Raw genomic sequence first — 15,402 nt, forward strand, 5'->3', positions numbered from 1 at the left:
ACACTGAAAGTGTCCGTACACTGATCGATTCAATGGAATCTGAAAGCAAAATTTACGTTATCGGTGATTTTAACTTGAAAAATACTTATTGGCACTATGAGTATGCTGAGGATATAGTGCTCTTACCTTTCAACGTCCGCTCTCCTGAAGAAGTGGTACTGGTTGATAATTTTGCGGCTTGCGGATTATCACAAGTCTGCGGAATTCCAAACAATAATAATCGTTTTTTGGATCTTGTGTTTACGAACGACGAGGAAAGCTGTCAAATTGAGGTGAGTGATCCCTTGATTCAGCACGAATTGCACCATAACGCAATGTCAATTGCTATCAACATTGCAACATATCGAAGCAATACCACTCGAGAACAAGGTGACTCAAAAATTTGTTTAAATTTACGACACGCTAATTTTGCCGCAATTTCTGACGAGCTTTCGCATATCGACTGGCAAAATATTGTCATTTGCCCTGACTTATTTGATGCTGCTTTAATGAAACCGATAACTGACGAAATGATTAATTTTGTTAATCGTTTTGAAGCGTTTGACCGTGTGGACAATAATTATTTTCTGGTAGAAACGGCACTGGATTTCAACGTAACAGCATTTTACCATGCAGTATATAAAGTTCTATCCCGGCATTGCGCAATAATTGGTAAACGTGAGTTAGCAACCAATTATCCCGCATGGTTTGACGGTGAAACAATCTCGCTATTAAAAAGGAAGAAAAAGTTGTATAATAAATTCAGAAAAAGCAGGCTATCTTCCGACGAATTGGCATATAGGCAAGTTCGCTCAACGCTCAACGGTACCGAATTTGGCAGAATTTGTCTCGAGAACTGCGCAATGGATGATGGATGGTTATCAGGTGGATACAATCTACACGGATATGTCGAAAGCGTTTGACGTAATTAATATAGATGCGATTACAGCTGTGTTACAAAAAAAAGGAATAGGCGGAATGAATCTGCAGTGGATAAACGATTATTTAAGAAACCGATCGCAATATGTCAAGATTGATAAAAGCAAATCAATGTCGTATCCCGTTTGGTCTGGTGTACCCCAAGGGAGTCATTTTGGACCTTTACTATTCGTAACTATCATGAACGAGCTTCCGGAACTACTTCCCGATGTTTACGTCCTAATTTATGCCGACGATGTTAAGATTTTTCTCCCAGTAAAATGCATGAAAGATTGTCGCATACTTCAAGATAGCGTCGATCGGTTCGTCGGCTTTTGCGAAATGTTTGGTCTCAAAGTGAATACAACGAAGTGCAGCGTGGTTTCGTTCACTCGAAAACCAAACAAATTGTTGTCTGAGTATTTAATAGAAGGTGACGTAATTCTTAGAAAGGATTGTGTATGTGATCTTGGAGTAGAAATAGATAATGAGCTCAACTTTGTTCGTCATGTGGAAAAGATAGTAGCAAAGGCAAATTCGCTGTTCGGTTTAATCAAACGCCTTAGTGGAGATCTGAATGACCCGTATACTATCATTACTCTATACAATTCCGTAGTACGCAGTGGTATTGAATACGCGAGCATAATTTGGCAACCATGCTATGAAGTTCATAAGAAACGAGTCGAACGAATTCAGAAAAAAATCATACGCTATGCCCTTCGGAATTTAGGATGGTCTGGAGAGATGCCCGATTACAAGTCGTTATGCATGTTGATTGGAACGGAAAGCTTAGAGAGCAGACGACGTACCACAGATGCTCTTTTCTTAAAGGATCTACTCCGCGGCAGGTATAACTCGCCATATCTATTGAGTCAGATAACCGTGTACGATGGACGTTCTTCGTTGAGGCGGGTTAGGCCTTTTCAACTGACAAATAGAGTCCAAAACTATGCTAGAAACGAACCAGTATACAGAATGATGTCCATATTTAATAATTATCGAGATATTGTTAATGTTCAAATGACAAAGCAGCAAATTAAGTGTAGTTTTAGATTGTTTTATGTAAATTTTATGTGATAATTAATTAGTTTTAATGATGATAACGGGCGAAGCCTATCAATCAGTTAATCAATAAATAAATAAAAAAACACTCACAGATTCTTATAAGCAAACATTTGCCAGAAATGCAGTTTACATTAGTCTTTGATCTAATGATCTAATATAGTCTTACGTCACCCTTTCGTACAACCCTTAGGGCTGTATACCTTGATAGTTTTTAATATCTTAATTTTTGCTTAGAAATAATCGGGTTGTATTGTTTTTTTTTTCTCTTTAATTGTAGATGAAAACGAAACGCATTTGGCATTCGAAAAACATTTTGATAATGAATTGAAAATGTATCAATCCGTTTGTATTATAAATTTGGTGGAACAAAGTGGCAAGGAGAAAGTTATCGGAGATGCGTATGCTAATCACGTTATTCGTTATAATTCGGAAAAAATAATCTTTGTTACTTTCGATTTTCATGAATACTGGTGAGTTCGCGAGTCTGTGCCTAAGTATTATTTTGTAACTTATATATCTTATTTCATGACCAGTCGGGGAATGCATTTTGAAAATGTTTCATCCTTAATTGAAGCCTTGGCACCAGAAGCAGGATTGATGGGATTTCACTGGCGAGATCATAACGGACCGATATGTAACCAGAAGAGCGTATTTCGCGTTAATTGTATGGATTGTTTGGATCGTACAAATGTAGTTCAAACCGCTATCGGGAAGGCAGTGCTAGAATCCCAACTAGTTAAGTTGGGGCTCGCTCCACCTTATTCGCAATTGCCAGAACAGTTGAAGATTCCCTTTATGATAGTTTGGGCTAATAATGGAGATGTCATCAGTCGTCAATATGCTGGCACAAATGCGCTGAAGGTAAGCTGATAATTTTTGGCATTTTGAATTACTTATTTTGGAGCTGTAACAAACATTGTCCAGCATGTGTTAATATAGTGAAAAATTATTAAGATTTTTTACCTCTATCAGGGAGATTACACGAGAACTGGCGAGCGCAAAATAAGTGGAATTATGAAGGACGGGATGAATTCAGCAAACCGGTAAGTATTTAACTTCACCAAACTTTCGTGCCAAAGTATGAGCAAGAGCATCATAGTAACAAAATATAATCACGGACAAAACACAACACTTATTAGTCTTATAAAACATTAATTTTAATTTAGTTTAATTTTTTCTTATTAGATTGAAGAGAGGTGTATGTAAGAGTAATAAGTAGTAGTGTGTCTTGTACGCGATTATATCTTGTGTCTTGTGCTCATAAACTGTAAGAGGATCAATTTTGGAATTACCTTACAATTGATGATGATGATGATGATGATGATGATGATGATGATGATGATGATGATGATGATGATGATGATGATGATGATGATGATGATGATGATGATGATGATGATGATGATGATGATGATGATGATGATGATGATGATGATGATGATGATGATGATGATGATGATGATGATGATGATGATGATGATGATGATGATGATGATGATGATGATGATGATGATGATGATGATGATGATGATGATGATGATGATGATGATGATGATGATGATGATGATGATGATGATGATGATGATGATGATGATGATGATGATGATGATGATGATGATGATGATGATGATGATGATGATGATGATGATGATGATGATGATGATGATGATGATGATGATGATGATGATGATGATGATGATGATGATGATGATGATGATGATGATGATGATGATGATGATGATGATGATGATGATGATGATGATGATGATGATGATGATGATGATGATGATGATGATGATGATGATGATGATGATGATGATGATGATGATGATGATGATGATGATGATGATGATGATGATGATGATGATGATGATGATGATGATGATGATGATGATGATGATGATGATGATGATGATGATGATGATGATGATGATGATGATGATGATGATGATGATGATGATGATGATGATGATGATGATGATGATCATCATCCCACCTCATACCCCTACAACGGTTTGAGCGGGACGATTTATCTAATTAAGATATTTATGATATAACAATGTAGCCAGGTGATAAAAACAAATAGCGAACTGGCTTCTAATACAGACATATCAAACTTTCAAGTGAATATCAAAATTTCAAAAAATGTCCAAGGCTAGTCCAAAACGTTTCCAACCCGAAAATTATCTGGACTTGATTAGGAATCGAACCTAATATTTTGAGCTACAGCTGGTCAGAATTGGTTCTAGATAACGATCTAGAACTACGAGGGAGATCCTGCAGTCTTTTGGTACTCGGTACCGCCGTGAGCGATGGTATACGAGTTCCAAAGTCCACAAGCGAACCCAAGCCTATCCAGCTGCTGCTCCGAACCCTTTGTTCAGGACTTTAACCTGATCATTCAATTTCAAGATTATCTATGTCTGTTCTCGCGCGCGTGGCTCAAACTAGAGATGGTCGGGTAGCGGAAAATTTACCCGAAACCCGTACCCGTACCCGCCGGGTTCGGGTCGGGTTCGGGTATTGAGAAAAAATAATTTGCGGGTTCGGGTTCGGTACGGGTCCTTAATTTTTGTTTTGAAACCGGGTACGGGTCGGGTCGGGTATCTCTATTGACCACATTTAACACTAAAGATGGTCGTGTACCAGGGCCCGTTCCGTACTCGACGGGTTGCGGTCGGGTTCGGGTATCAAAAGTAATAAATTTGCGGGTTCGGGTCGGGTACGGGTTTTCAATTTTTTTCTTGATCGGGTACGGGTCGAGTCCGGGTATTCAAATTTTCATACCCGACCATCTCTAGCTCAAACATGTGTAGTCTTCTCTATACTTTTTTAAATTAATAATAACAATTTTAAATCCATCATCGTCAGTGAACATGATAACTTAATATATCCAAAAAATATACAAAAATTAAAAAAAAATATACAATCTTCTTGAATCAATACAAAAAATAAATCAAATTACGTCTATAAAGTAGCTTTAATGTGTAAAATGCATAGCCTTTTGAATTCTGCCATTGTTGCTGCACGTTTTATTTGTCGCGGCATCGAATTAAAAAAGTTAATTCCTTTGTACAACAGAGAGTTCTGTGATCTTCCAAACAAAAAATTTGGTGTTCTCGCATCTTCCGCGTTTCTAGTGTTGTACGTATGCAAATCACTTCCCCTTTCAATTCGATCACACAAATATCGAGGCAGCATTCCATTAAGAATTTTATAAAGAAACACCATTGTCAAAAAATAAACTCTTTGCTTCACAGAAAGCCATTGCAATGCGTCCAGCATAATATGTGAGGAAGTGTATCTATTACATCTTAAAATTAATCGCATAACTTTATTTTGTAAGCGCTGCAACTTCAATATTTGTGTTTCGTTTGCAAGGAACGAGATGGATGAACAAAAATCTATATGCGGTGAAATGATTGACTTATATAAAAGAATTTTACTACTAATTGTCAATTCATTTTTAAGGCGGCACAAAACACCGTACTTTTTTGCCATTTTCTTGATGACATTATCGATGTGAGACTTAAAATTTAACTTGTCATCAATGATTACTCCAAGATACTTTAGTTCATTTACGCGATCAATTGCTTCACCATCAATTACAACGTTTACGTCTGGTCTGGAGTTGGCTGAAATAATCATATATTTTATCTTGGTAATGTTGAGTTTAAGCTGTTTAAACTTTAACCAATCCGAAAGATAATATAAATCTTGGTTCAGAAGTGTTACAATTTCATTGGGATCCTTAGCCGCAATGAATAGAACAGTGTCGTCAGCAAATAAATTCATGTCGCAGAACCGTAAAACTCGTTTCATGTCATTTATATAAATTATGAACAAAAGCGGCCCTAATACACTCCCTTGCGGTACTACGAAACTTCTTGTACTTTTTATCTCTTTTCCGTTTCAAACGTGTCAGATCTAAAGAGTACCAGTTGTTCGTATTATGTAGTTCCACATATTTTTCAATAACAAGCTTATTGGTACACTTTTCAGCGTGTTGGTTACAATTACATTATTACATTACAATTAAGTTTTCAATTCCCACTAGATGTGCTCTCGTGCTGGTAATCAATTCATTATTTTTGTGAAAGTAAATTCTATTAGTTTTGATAGCGTCCATGTTTGTTGTCACAAAAGAATTACATTTGACTATTTCAAGTTCAATTCTCTGAAATCAAAAAAGCAAAGCCTTGGGCTTAAACGTCTTTTTAAGACTTGGCCCTTCTATTTCGACAGACTTCGCGGCCGGATGTTAGTACTAGACAGTTACGGGGCTAGTGCAACAATCCTACTAATTCTCTCTAGCATCATCGCCTAGCCGAGATTCGAACATACGACAACTGGCTTGTTAGACCAACATCGTACCTCGAAGCTAACTCGGGCGGCAATCAATTAAAATTAAAATATCACATTGTGCGTGGTGACAGGTGCTTTCATGATATATGTTGTAACGGTGGTTTAATTTACGATAAAAGGTTAAAGTATAAACTATACTGCCGCTACTCGCAAAACAGTTTCATTTATATAGGTGTTGCGGCTGGGCATCCTACGTAGCAGACCCAGACGCGCCGCGTTGACGTTACGATCAGTGATCCGTCAAAGTGTCAAGTTAGATCGGATATGGCAGAGTATTGTTCATGCAGATAAAAGTTTGCTAAGAGAGCTAACGTGCGATTGAATTTGTTATTCTACTAAACAGATAAATTAAATTTGTTATTCTATTTGCTTATCTACGTTTAAAATCCTAATTCACTTGAGTCGTGAGTATTAAAAATTATATAAAATTATACTTAATCTAACGTGAATTCATGCAATCTGATAGACTAGGAAAACACACGATTATAACCTAAAATTACTGTGGCTTATTAATCGATTCACTGAAAATTGTAAGTCACATGCCAATTTATTGTAACTGTATCTAATACCAATATAATTCCAGTTTAAAGCTTCTTAACAAAAAAATAAGTTTGCTAAAAGAATTCAGTGGACTACTTAATTCTCCGTACCCGCCGGAACAACCTTTAAAAATTTTTATTATGGACAACCCGAATGCTACAGAGGTTCACACACCTGAGCAGAGCAATATCAGTAATTGCGCAATTTGCGATCGTCCGGACTCGAGCGACAACCTCGTCCAGTGTGACGAGCTACCGAAACTGCATACCCGTAAGCATCTCTTCCCGCATCATTACATCTAGTACAAGAGCCGCTCATCTCCGAATTAAACTCCAGTTACTGGAAGAGAAGCACGCTCTCGAGAAACGTCACCTAATCGAAAAGCAAAAGCTTTTAGAAGAGGAAATGAATGAGGTGAATGAACTGGCCAGTAATAAAAGCCGAGTTAGCAAACGGTCCAGTTTGCCGAATGGTTCAGCAGTGGCAAGAGAAATGTGGTGAACAATCGGACATTGTTAACGACCTACAGCAGCAAAATCAAACGGCGGATGCAGCATTGTGGCGCGATCTCTAAAATTTCAAAAAAGCAAGGGGTAATCGATCCAAGAGGTAATATCTTCCAAGAGCCCCCCGTAACACAACAAGGTAAGCCAATTTGTGATCCAAATAAAAGTTATACACCTTCGTATTATGATAACTCCCTCCAACATATTAGAAAGCAATTTGGATCCCTGGCTCCGTACGCGGCGTACGAACCAGTCAAAAGCAGATTGCTGCTCCCTGAATCGGTTCCCCAAGTGATAGAAACGCTACGTTTGTTGTATGGACGACCTGAATTGTTAATTAGTGCTTTGCTGCAGAAAGTTCGCAACGTTCCAGCACCGAAATCGGAAAGACTAGAAACTATTATTGATTTTGGTATGGCAGTGCGGAGCCTATGTGACCACTTGGAAGCCGCAGGACAACAAGAACATCTATCCAATCCAACTTTACTGATGGAATTGGTCGAGAAATTACCTACACACACTAAGTTGCAATGGGCAGACCATATGCAGCTGCACCCAGTGGTCAACTTTCAAACTCTCGGAAATTTTATGCTCGGAGTGGTTACAACGATAAGCAGTGTCACGTCACACATCAGTGCACAGTGGTACAGGAGACAATTTTAGGCGGAAATTAAGGTTTCTAGCCTAAAATTGACCTTCCAGACCAAACTTGTGTTCGACAAAGTTGTTGCATGTAAAAAGACGCTCATTTGGGTGCTATCAAATTTTAGGGTGGTTCTTATTTTCAAACAAATCGAAAATCTAACTTTTTACCTTTGTTATACTATAACAAAGGTTTAGGAATTGGTCGAAAAACACGAAATTGATCCGAGGCCCCTAGGGCCGAGCCACATATACCAATCGACAGGGTTCGACGAACTGAGCAATGTCTGTGTGTGTGTGTGTGTGTGTGTATGTGTGTATGTATGTGCGGGGCGCAACTTTTCTATCGCCTGTTTCTCGGAGATGGCTGAACCGATTTGTTCGCTATTACTTTCGTTTGAAAGGTATTATTGCTTAGTATATCACTATTGAATTGCTTCGAGGTCCGACATTTCGTTTAAAAGTTATAAGTAAAAAAGTAAAAATTACGTGACACGATTTTCTCCGGAACAAAATGACCGATTTCAACGATCTTGGTATCGAATGAAAGCTCTTGTTAACGCTAAATTTTTCGGGTAAATTTTATTGAAAACAAACAAGTAGTTTAAAAGTTATGCTTAAAAAACCTGTTTTGACAAGGTAATAATTATCGCCTGTTTCTTAGAGATGGCTAAACCGACTTAGGCGCTATTAGTCTCATTTGAAAGGTAACATAGCCTAATAGATCACTATTGATTTGTTTTTTGATTGGATGTTTAATTTGAAAGTTATGAGCAATTGAATACAACACATTAAAATTTATAATAATTTATAACCATTTCATCTAAGATGATTTATCTAGTTTGAATTATTTTTACATCAAATTAGAGATTTTAATGCTGCAAATATATCTGCAAAATTTCAGTAGAATTGGTTTTGCCGATCAAAAGATATTAACCCTCCAACACTCGCGCCAACTTTTGTAATACGGTTATTCGCGCGCACAATGCCCAAAGCCAAAAAGACATGCGCACTAGAGTTTTGACTGGGAAAACTTGGTTTTAGGTTTATGGAACCTTTGGAAGAATTGCTTGAAATTGATAGTTCTATCGTTTGGTGCAATTTAAATTTTGATTAATCCCCCTAAAAGTGCAATAAAAATGAGGTAAGGTACAATAGAGCGTGCATCATAGAGCGACACATTGATGTATTCTCCAAAGTTTTAGAGTTTATTATTACAAGAAATTTTGCTGAAGACAGTAACCCCCTATCTCTTCAGCGAAGCTAGAAAAATCTTATTTATTGTATATGAATTAGTGAAATCAGTTTTTTATTTTAGCTCTTTTCGTAATTGAGGTATGACTTTTTCATGTATTACAAAGTTGCACAAATAGTAAAAATACACAACTTTGCTGAATATAGTATACCTCTATGTTTGCTTGTTTAGGAACTGTAGAACTTTGATTATAAAAAATACCCTAATTTTGACCCCGAATTACTCGACTAGCAACAGACGGATACATTTTAAACATTTTACATTATTGCTTTGATTGTTTTGATGCATACAGACACCATTTTTCCATATGAAGAAACGAGAGAAAATTCCAGGCCAATTCCGGTACACCTCATATGCTGATTGCTTCATTTCTGTGATGTCAGTTTATGCTGATCAATTTTCCCAACAATTTAAAGTATTAATGCATTGAATAATTATGACATTTTGTTCATAACAAGTTAATTGAAGAATATACGTTAGTTAAACAACGATTTGTAACTTTATAACAATATGGCGTTCAAAATACAAAATACAACAGCGTGAGTAACCGAAGGTTAATAAAAATTGATGAAATTTATTCTAGAAAACTTTATTGGTGTGAATCAAATAGGCATTACAGGAAATTATGCATAGTTCAAAAATCTATAAACTAGACCTTTACTACGCAATGTATATGTTAAAGAATAATATTTGCTCTTACAACCTACTTTTACTTGCACTTACTCAAATTATTAACAACTTACTTATCCTTATTACGCAATTTCATGAAAAAAGGATCTATCAAAATTTATAAGTGGTCATATTTTGTTCAAATTTTGAAAACGTATTCAATTTTCAAAATTTTTTATGTAAACCAACGCACTACGCAACGTTAACTAATAGATGGATTATACTCCGAAGACGTGTCGGTTTCTATCTCAAATAGCAAGTAAGATCGTATAACAAAGGTTCCTTTCACCACTAGGTGGATTAAATCGAGTTTTTATTTTGAAAATTGGAAGTAAACATTGTTCATCAAAGTTGTAGATCTATTAATTTCATGCAATTTGAAAAAAAAATGCTGTATCTCTTCAATTGACTGGTTTGGAGCCATTTTTCTAAATCGATTTAGGATGACTCTTAAAAAAACGGGTTTTTCGTTGTAACTTTTTAATAGCGAAGTTCTCGTGAATGTTGTCTTAAGATGACTTTTAGAACTCTTTAAGACAAAAATTTTGCAGCATAGAGCGTGCCCTCGATGTAAGACGCTAGTCTAAAAAGCCAGTCATCGTATGCTTGAATCTCTGCTGGGAGAGGATGTTAGGTTTGATGCCAACAAAAATTAATAAAATGTTGGCCACAAGAAAAATGTTCTTCGCCATGGTTAACATTAAAATACTACTAAAGAACGCTTACAACTTGGGCATAAGACACTTATTTACTTGAAAAGTGTCAAAGAAAAACGTTGAAGTCAAATACCGCGGCATAAGGCAAAATAATAAGGCATTCGTTACTTCCAATCGGGATGTTTTGCGAAAAAGCTAGTGAGTGCAGAAACAAGAGCATTTGGAAGTGGGGAAAGGGTCACGCAAGGAATTTCAATCACGTAGAACAGACTAACATGCTCGAAGAAAGTAGTTGATTTTTTGTGTGTAAAATTTGACGGTGGCGCACTCCATAACTAATTTGCCAAACGCATAATAATATGCATGCACCATTTCCAATATTACATCGTGCTGTAGTTACATATTAGCGATGACAGTGACATCATATTTTAGTTTGCCACTTATTGCTCGAGGGGTGTCGAGGCATTACGCGTTGCTTCATCAAAGCCTTTTTTTAGACACTTTTTGTTCATTGTATTTTCTATGTGGTTCAATAGAGAAATAAATTTGGAAGATATCTTCAAAGGACTTCTCGTTATTACTGACCCGGTCACACCCTTGACAAGCAAACGCACTCCAAAACATTGGGAACTTGCTCTCAAGGAATATGTTCGACATATGATCCTGTAATTTATTATATGTGTATAATATTTTATCTCTTTGATAAACTAAAATTCAGAAATGCTTGAAATATGTAAAAAAATAATTTTAATTATAATGTCAGTTCTTGCCTTTTATATTAATTGACAAAATAAAGCAAAGCCTAGGTGCTACATTCCGTTAACGAAACTTGACCTTCCAGTTTTTACAACAGACTTTGCAGCCAGTTGTTAGAGTATTGAATTACGGGGCTAGTGCTACGATCCTATTGACTCTAACAACCTCTCCCAGCCAAGATTCAAGCGTACGATGACTGGCTTTTTAACCCTTTATAAGACAGTGGCAAATATATTGCCACCAACAAAAATTTTTTATTTTGTTTCTATAATTATATTGATGTCATTATAGATGCAAAACAAATATTTTTCGTTGGTGGCAATATATTTGCCTCGGCCTTATAAACGGTTAAACCAGCGTCTTACATCGAGGGCACATGGGAGGCGCATTCATTATCTTAATTTAATTGAAATACTGAAAATCAATAGTTTCAAACATTAGAACATAAACAACCGCATACAATAATCAGGCCACAATTGAAGCAGATAAATAAATCACTAAAAGTGTTTGATAACTCTGATAATCTTATAATTTTTATGGGTATTTCTGTAAAAAGTCACGCTGTTCAAAAAGTCACGAAATATATACGCCTTGACTAGTTGCCAAAAAACGAAGCCTTGCAGATGCTTTCAATAAAAGAAATATTGAAGAAAGGTATTTTTTTGTTACACTGGAATAATGTTTGAACCAAAAAACCCATCTTTATGCGATTTAGTACCAGCTAGTGCATGCTTGTATCCAAATTTGGATTCAAAAGCGTTGAGTTATATGTAAAACTTGATGTTTTAAAATTTAGTTTATTCGAGATAAAAAAAACATATCTTTAAGTCGTATATACAGTAAACAGCAAGGTATGCCCTTCAAAATGCCATCAAAACATATTTTTTCGTTTGCCCTCACTGAAAATATCAACATTTGAAAAGGGCGTGTTTTATAAAGAAAAATGCTAATTACTCATGATTGGCTTGATGTATAAGCACGCACTGTGCTGCAAAATTTTTGTCTTAAAGAGTTCTAAAAGTCATCTTAAGACAACATTCGCGAGAATTTCGCTATTAAAAAGTTACAACAAAAAACCGGTTTTTAAGAGTCACCCTAAATCAATTCAGAAAAATGGCTCCAAATCAGTCAATTGAAGAGATACAACATACAAATTTTTTTTAATTGCATGAAATTAACAGATCTACAACTTTGACGAACAATGTTTACTTCTAGTTTTCAAAATAAAACCCGAATTAATCCAGCTAGCGGCGTGACCTAGCCTTTCTACTGCCACAATAATCACTATTTAATTTCTCTGGAACATCTATAATTAACTTGACTATTTTTAAATATGCGTTCCGTATTCCTCAAAATTCTTATTTGCTAGTAAAATTCACAACGTATTGCGTAGAATAATTATATTTCTTTCCTTGGGTGCGTAAATACTTGTAAGCGTCATTTATGTTACTTGATGAACACCTTATTTAGTTATATAATATTTACGTGATTTATCGAGAAATAATGTAAACACAAAAGATAATTTTTACAGACTTAAATGAATATATATAGAAAATTAGAAATTAACCCTCTAACGGCTCTACAGACGGCCTTAACTTTCGGGCTTCAGAGCCATATACGAAACGTGAATTTTTTTGAATTGACAAAATGAAACATGTGTTCATAGCAGATTTTTTGATATTTTGATATTAATACCATGCGTTCAAAAGTTAGCATCTTTGAAAAACAAGAGTTCAGAAATATTATTATTATACTTCGCTTTTGAAGAAAAAGGATATCGACAACAAAATGATTAATCTCAAAATTTTACTCTTAGTTTGCTTGGCTTCAATTTTGCAATATATCTGAATTAGAAAAAATAACTAAATAGAGCATTAGATATGAAAAAGAGAAATTGAACTTTTTCTTAGCTGGCGCTCTTTCAGATAATTATTTTTGCATGAAAATCAAAACTTAAGCTTCTTTTGAATGCACCTTCATGAAAAGATAGTCATTAGCTTGATCGCATCGTTTTTACAATATTAGAGGGTTGGGAAAACAAAATGAGGTCGAAAAATAGTGCAAAAGCTGCGCCATTAACATGCTTGAGAATGGGAAATATGATCGATATGATTCCCAGTGCTTGTCTTTTTTTGATTTATTTATTAAAACATGATACAGGACATAAGACATCTGTCCTTTAAAATGTCACTACCGAAAATAAATGTTACAAAATTACTACCGTGCAACGTGTACTTTCAATTTTCCATATAACATTTCTAAGCTTTAGTATTTATTGATTGGAAAGAGCATCTATTGATGCGCAGAATTTGTTTGAAATTTGTATAAATTTATTTGGAAAAATCGACTCACTACCTACATGCTTAAATTAACTGCTTTTCTTCGCTTTTTGCTTTTCTTGCACAATTGTGAGTAACAGCAAGTGAACAAAATGACAATTGAAATCTGAAATCAAACCAAACAAAAAGCTTTTCGATTGAATCCCACTTTTTAATATTTATTTGCAACAAATACGTAGTTCGCCTACGACGTGCAGGCTTCATCAGTGTGTTATTTCAAAGCGTATACGTATCTGTCGCGAATAAATATTAAATAGTGAAATTTAGTCGGTAAAAGTTTTATCTTTTCTCTAATTTCAAATTTCGTATTCCACTAAGATTCAAAAACTTCAGATAATTGACATGTTTCTCACTTTTCTTGAATTTCAATGCAAATTTAAAAATTGCAAATTGTCATCACATACACACACATACATACATACATACATATACATACATACATACATATACATACATACATACATATACATACATACATACATACATACATATACATACATACATACATATACATACATACATACATATACATACATACATACATATACATACATACATACATATACATACATACATACATACATACATACATACACACATACATACATACATACATACATACATACATACATACATACATACATACATACATACATACATACATACATACACACATACATCACACACATTGCATACAATCAACATTTGTTTAGATTTCACACGTTTTAACGGTTTAATATACGGTGCTCAAGTGTTAAAGTTTAAATAACTATTGAATGAGCCGTCCGATTTTAAATAAATCGGTTTCGTTTGATAGATCTCAGCAGTAATTTTCAAATAATAATAAAATGTGTGATGTTTTTCATTGAATTAATGCTTATATGTTACAAAAATATGTTTTAAATACTATTTTTTCACATTTCTTTATGTAACTAGACTACAAGTCCAATCGTCATGAAATTTGGAAGTTAAGGGTTTGCAAGGCTCCTCTTTCATAGGCAATCAATTTCGTTTAAATCGGTTAAGGGATCTATGAGACAATGAAGTCCCATATTTTTCGTATTTTTATACATAACTTTTGAACTAAAAGTCCGATCAGTATGAAATCAGTATCAGTATCAATAGCGACCAATGGGACACCTAGACCTTTCATTTGACACTAAGAACATTAAAATCGGTCCAGCCATCTCCGAGAAAAGTGAGTGAGATTAAAAGCGTCACATACACGCACACACATACACACACGCACACATACATACACACACACAGAAAATGCTCAGTTTTCGAAACTGAGTCGAATGGTATATGACATTCGGCCCGCAGGACCTTCTTTCCATTTCCGGTTTTCCAAGTGATTTCTATACCTTTATACTATATATTTATATAGTAGAAAGGCAAAAAGTTAGATTTTCGATTTGTTTGAAAATAAGAACCACCCTAAAATTTGATAGCACCCAAATGAGCGCCTTTTTACATGCAACAACTTTGTCGAACACAAGTTTTGTCTGGAAAGTCAATTTTAAGCTAGAAACCTTAATTTCCGCCTAAAATTGTCTCCTGGACCACTGCACTATGGCGCAAAGCTGGCCAAAAGTCAAAAATCCAATTTCAAGCTTTTTCCATTATTATATTTTTATCATTTTCTGGAATACTTTGGGAGGTTAAACTGAAAATTCTAGCCAGTTGGAAGTTAAAATGAATTTTTGACAAAT

General features: G+C 35.2%; 1 protein-coding gene across 3 annotated transcripts in view; it reads left to right on the forward strand.

Moving 5' to 3' along the window:
- LOC128732750 (phosphatidylinositide phosphatase SAC2) overlaps positions 1-15,402 on the forward strand; it is a 185,346-nt gene that overhangs the window by 30,378 nt on the left and 139,566 nt on the right. For all 3 annotated transcript variants that reach the window (XM_053826086.1, XM_053826087.1, XM_053826088.1), the window contains exons 3-5: positions 2,240-2,432; positions 2,496-2,823; positions 2,935-3,005. In XM_053826086.1, coding sequence (XP_053682061.1) covers positions 2,240-2,432; positions 2,496-2,823; positions 2,935-3,005 — 592 coding nt within the window. The remainder of the gene's footprint in view (positions 1-2,239; positions 2,433-2,495; positions 2,824-2,934; positions 3,006-15,402) is intronic.

The sequence above is a fragment of the Sabethes cyaneus genome, chromosome 1, assembly GCF_943734655.1.
Source record: "Sabethes cyaneus chromosome 1, idSabCyanKW18_F2, whole genome shotgun sequence".
NCBI classification, from domain to species: domain Eukaryota; kingdom Metazoa; phylum Arthropoda; class Insecta; order Diptera; family Culicidae; genus Sabethes; species Sabethes cyaneus.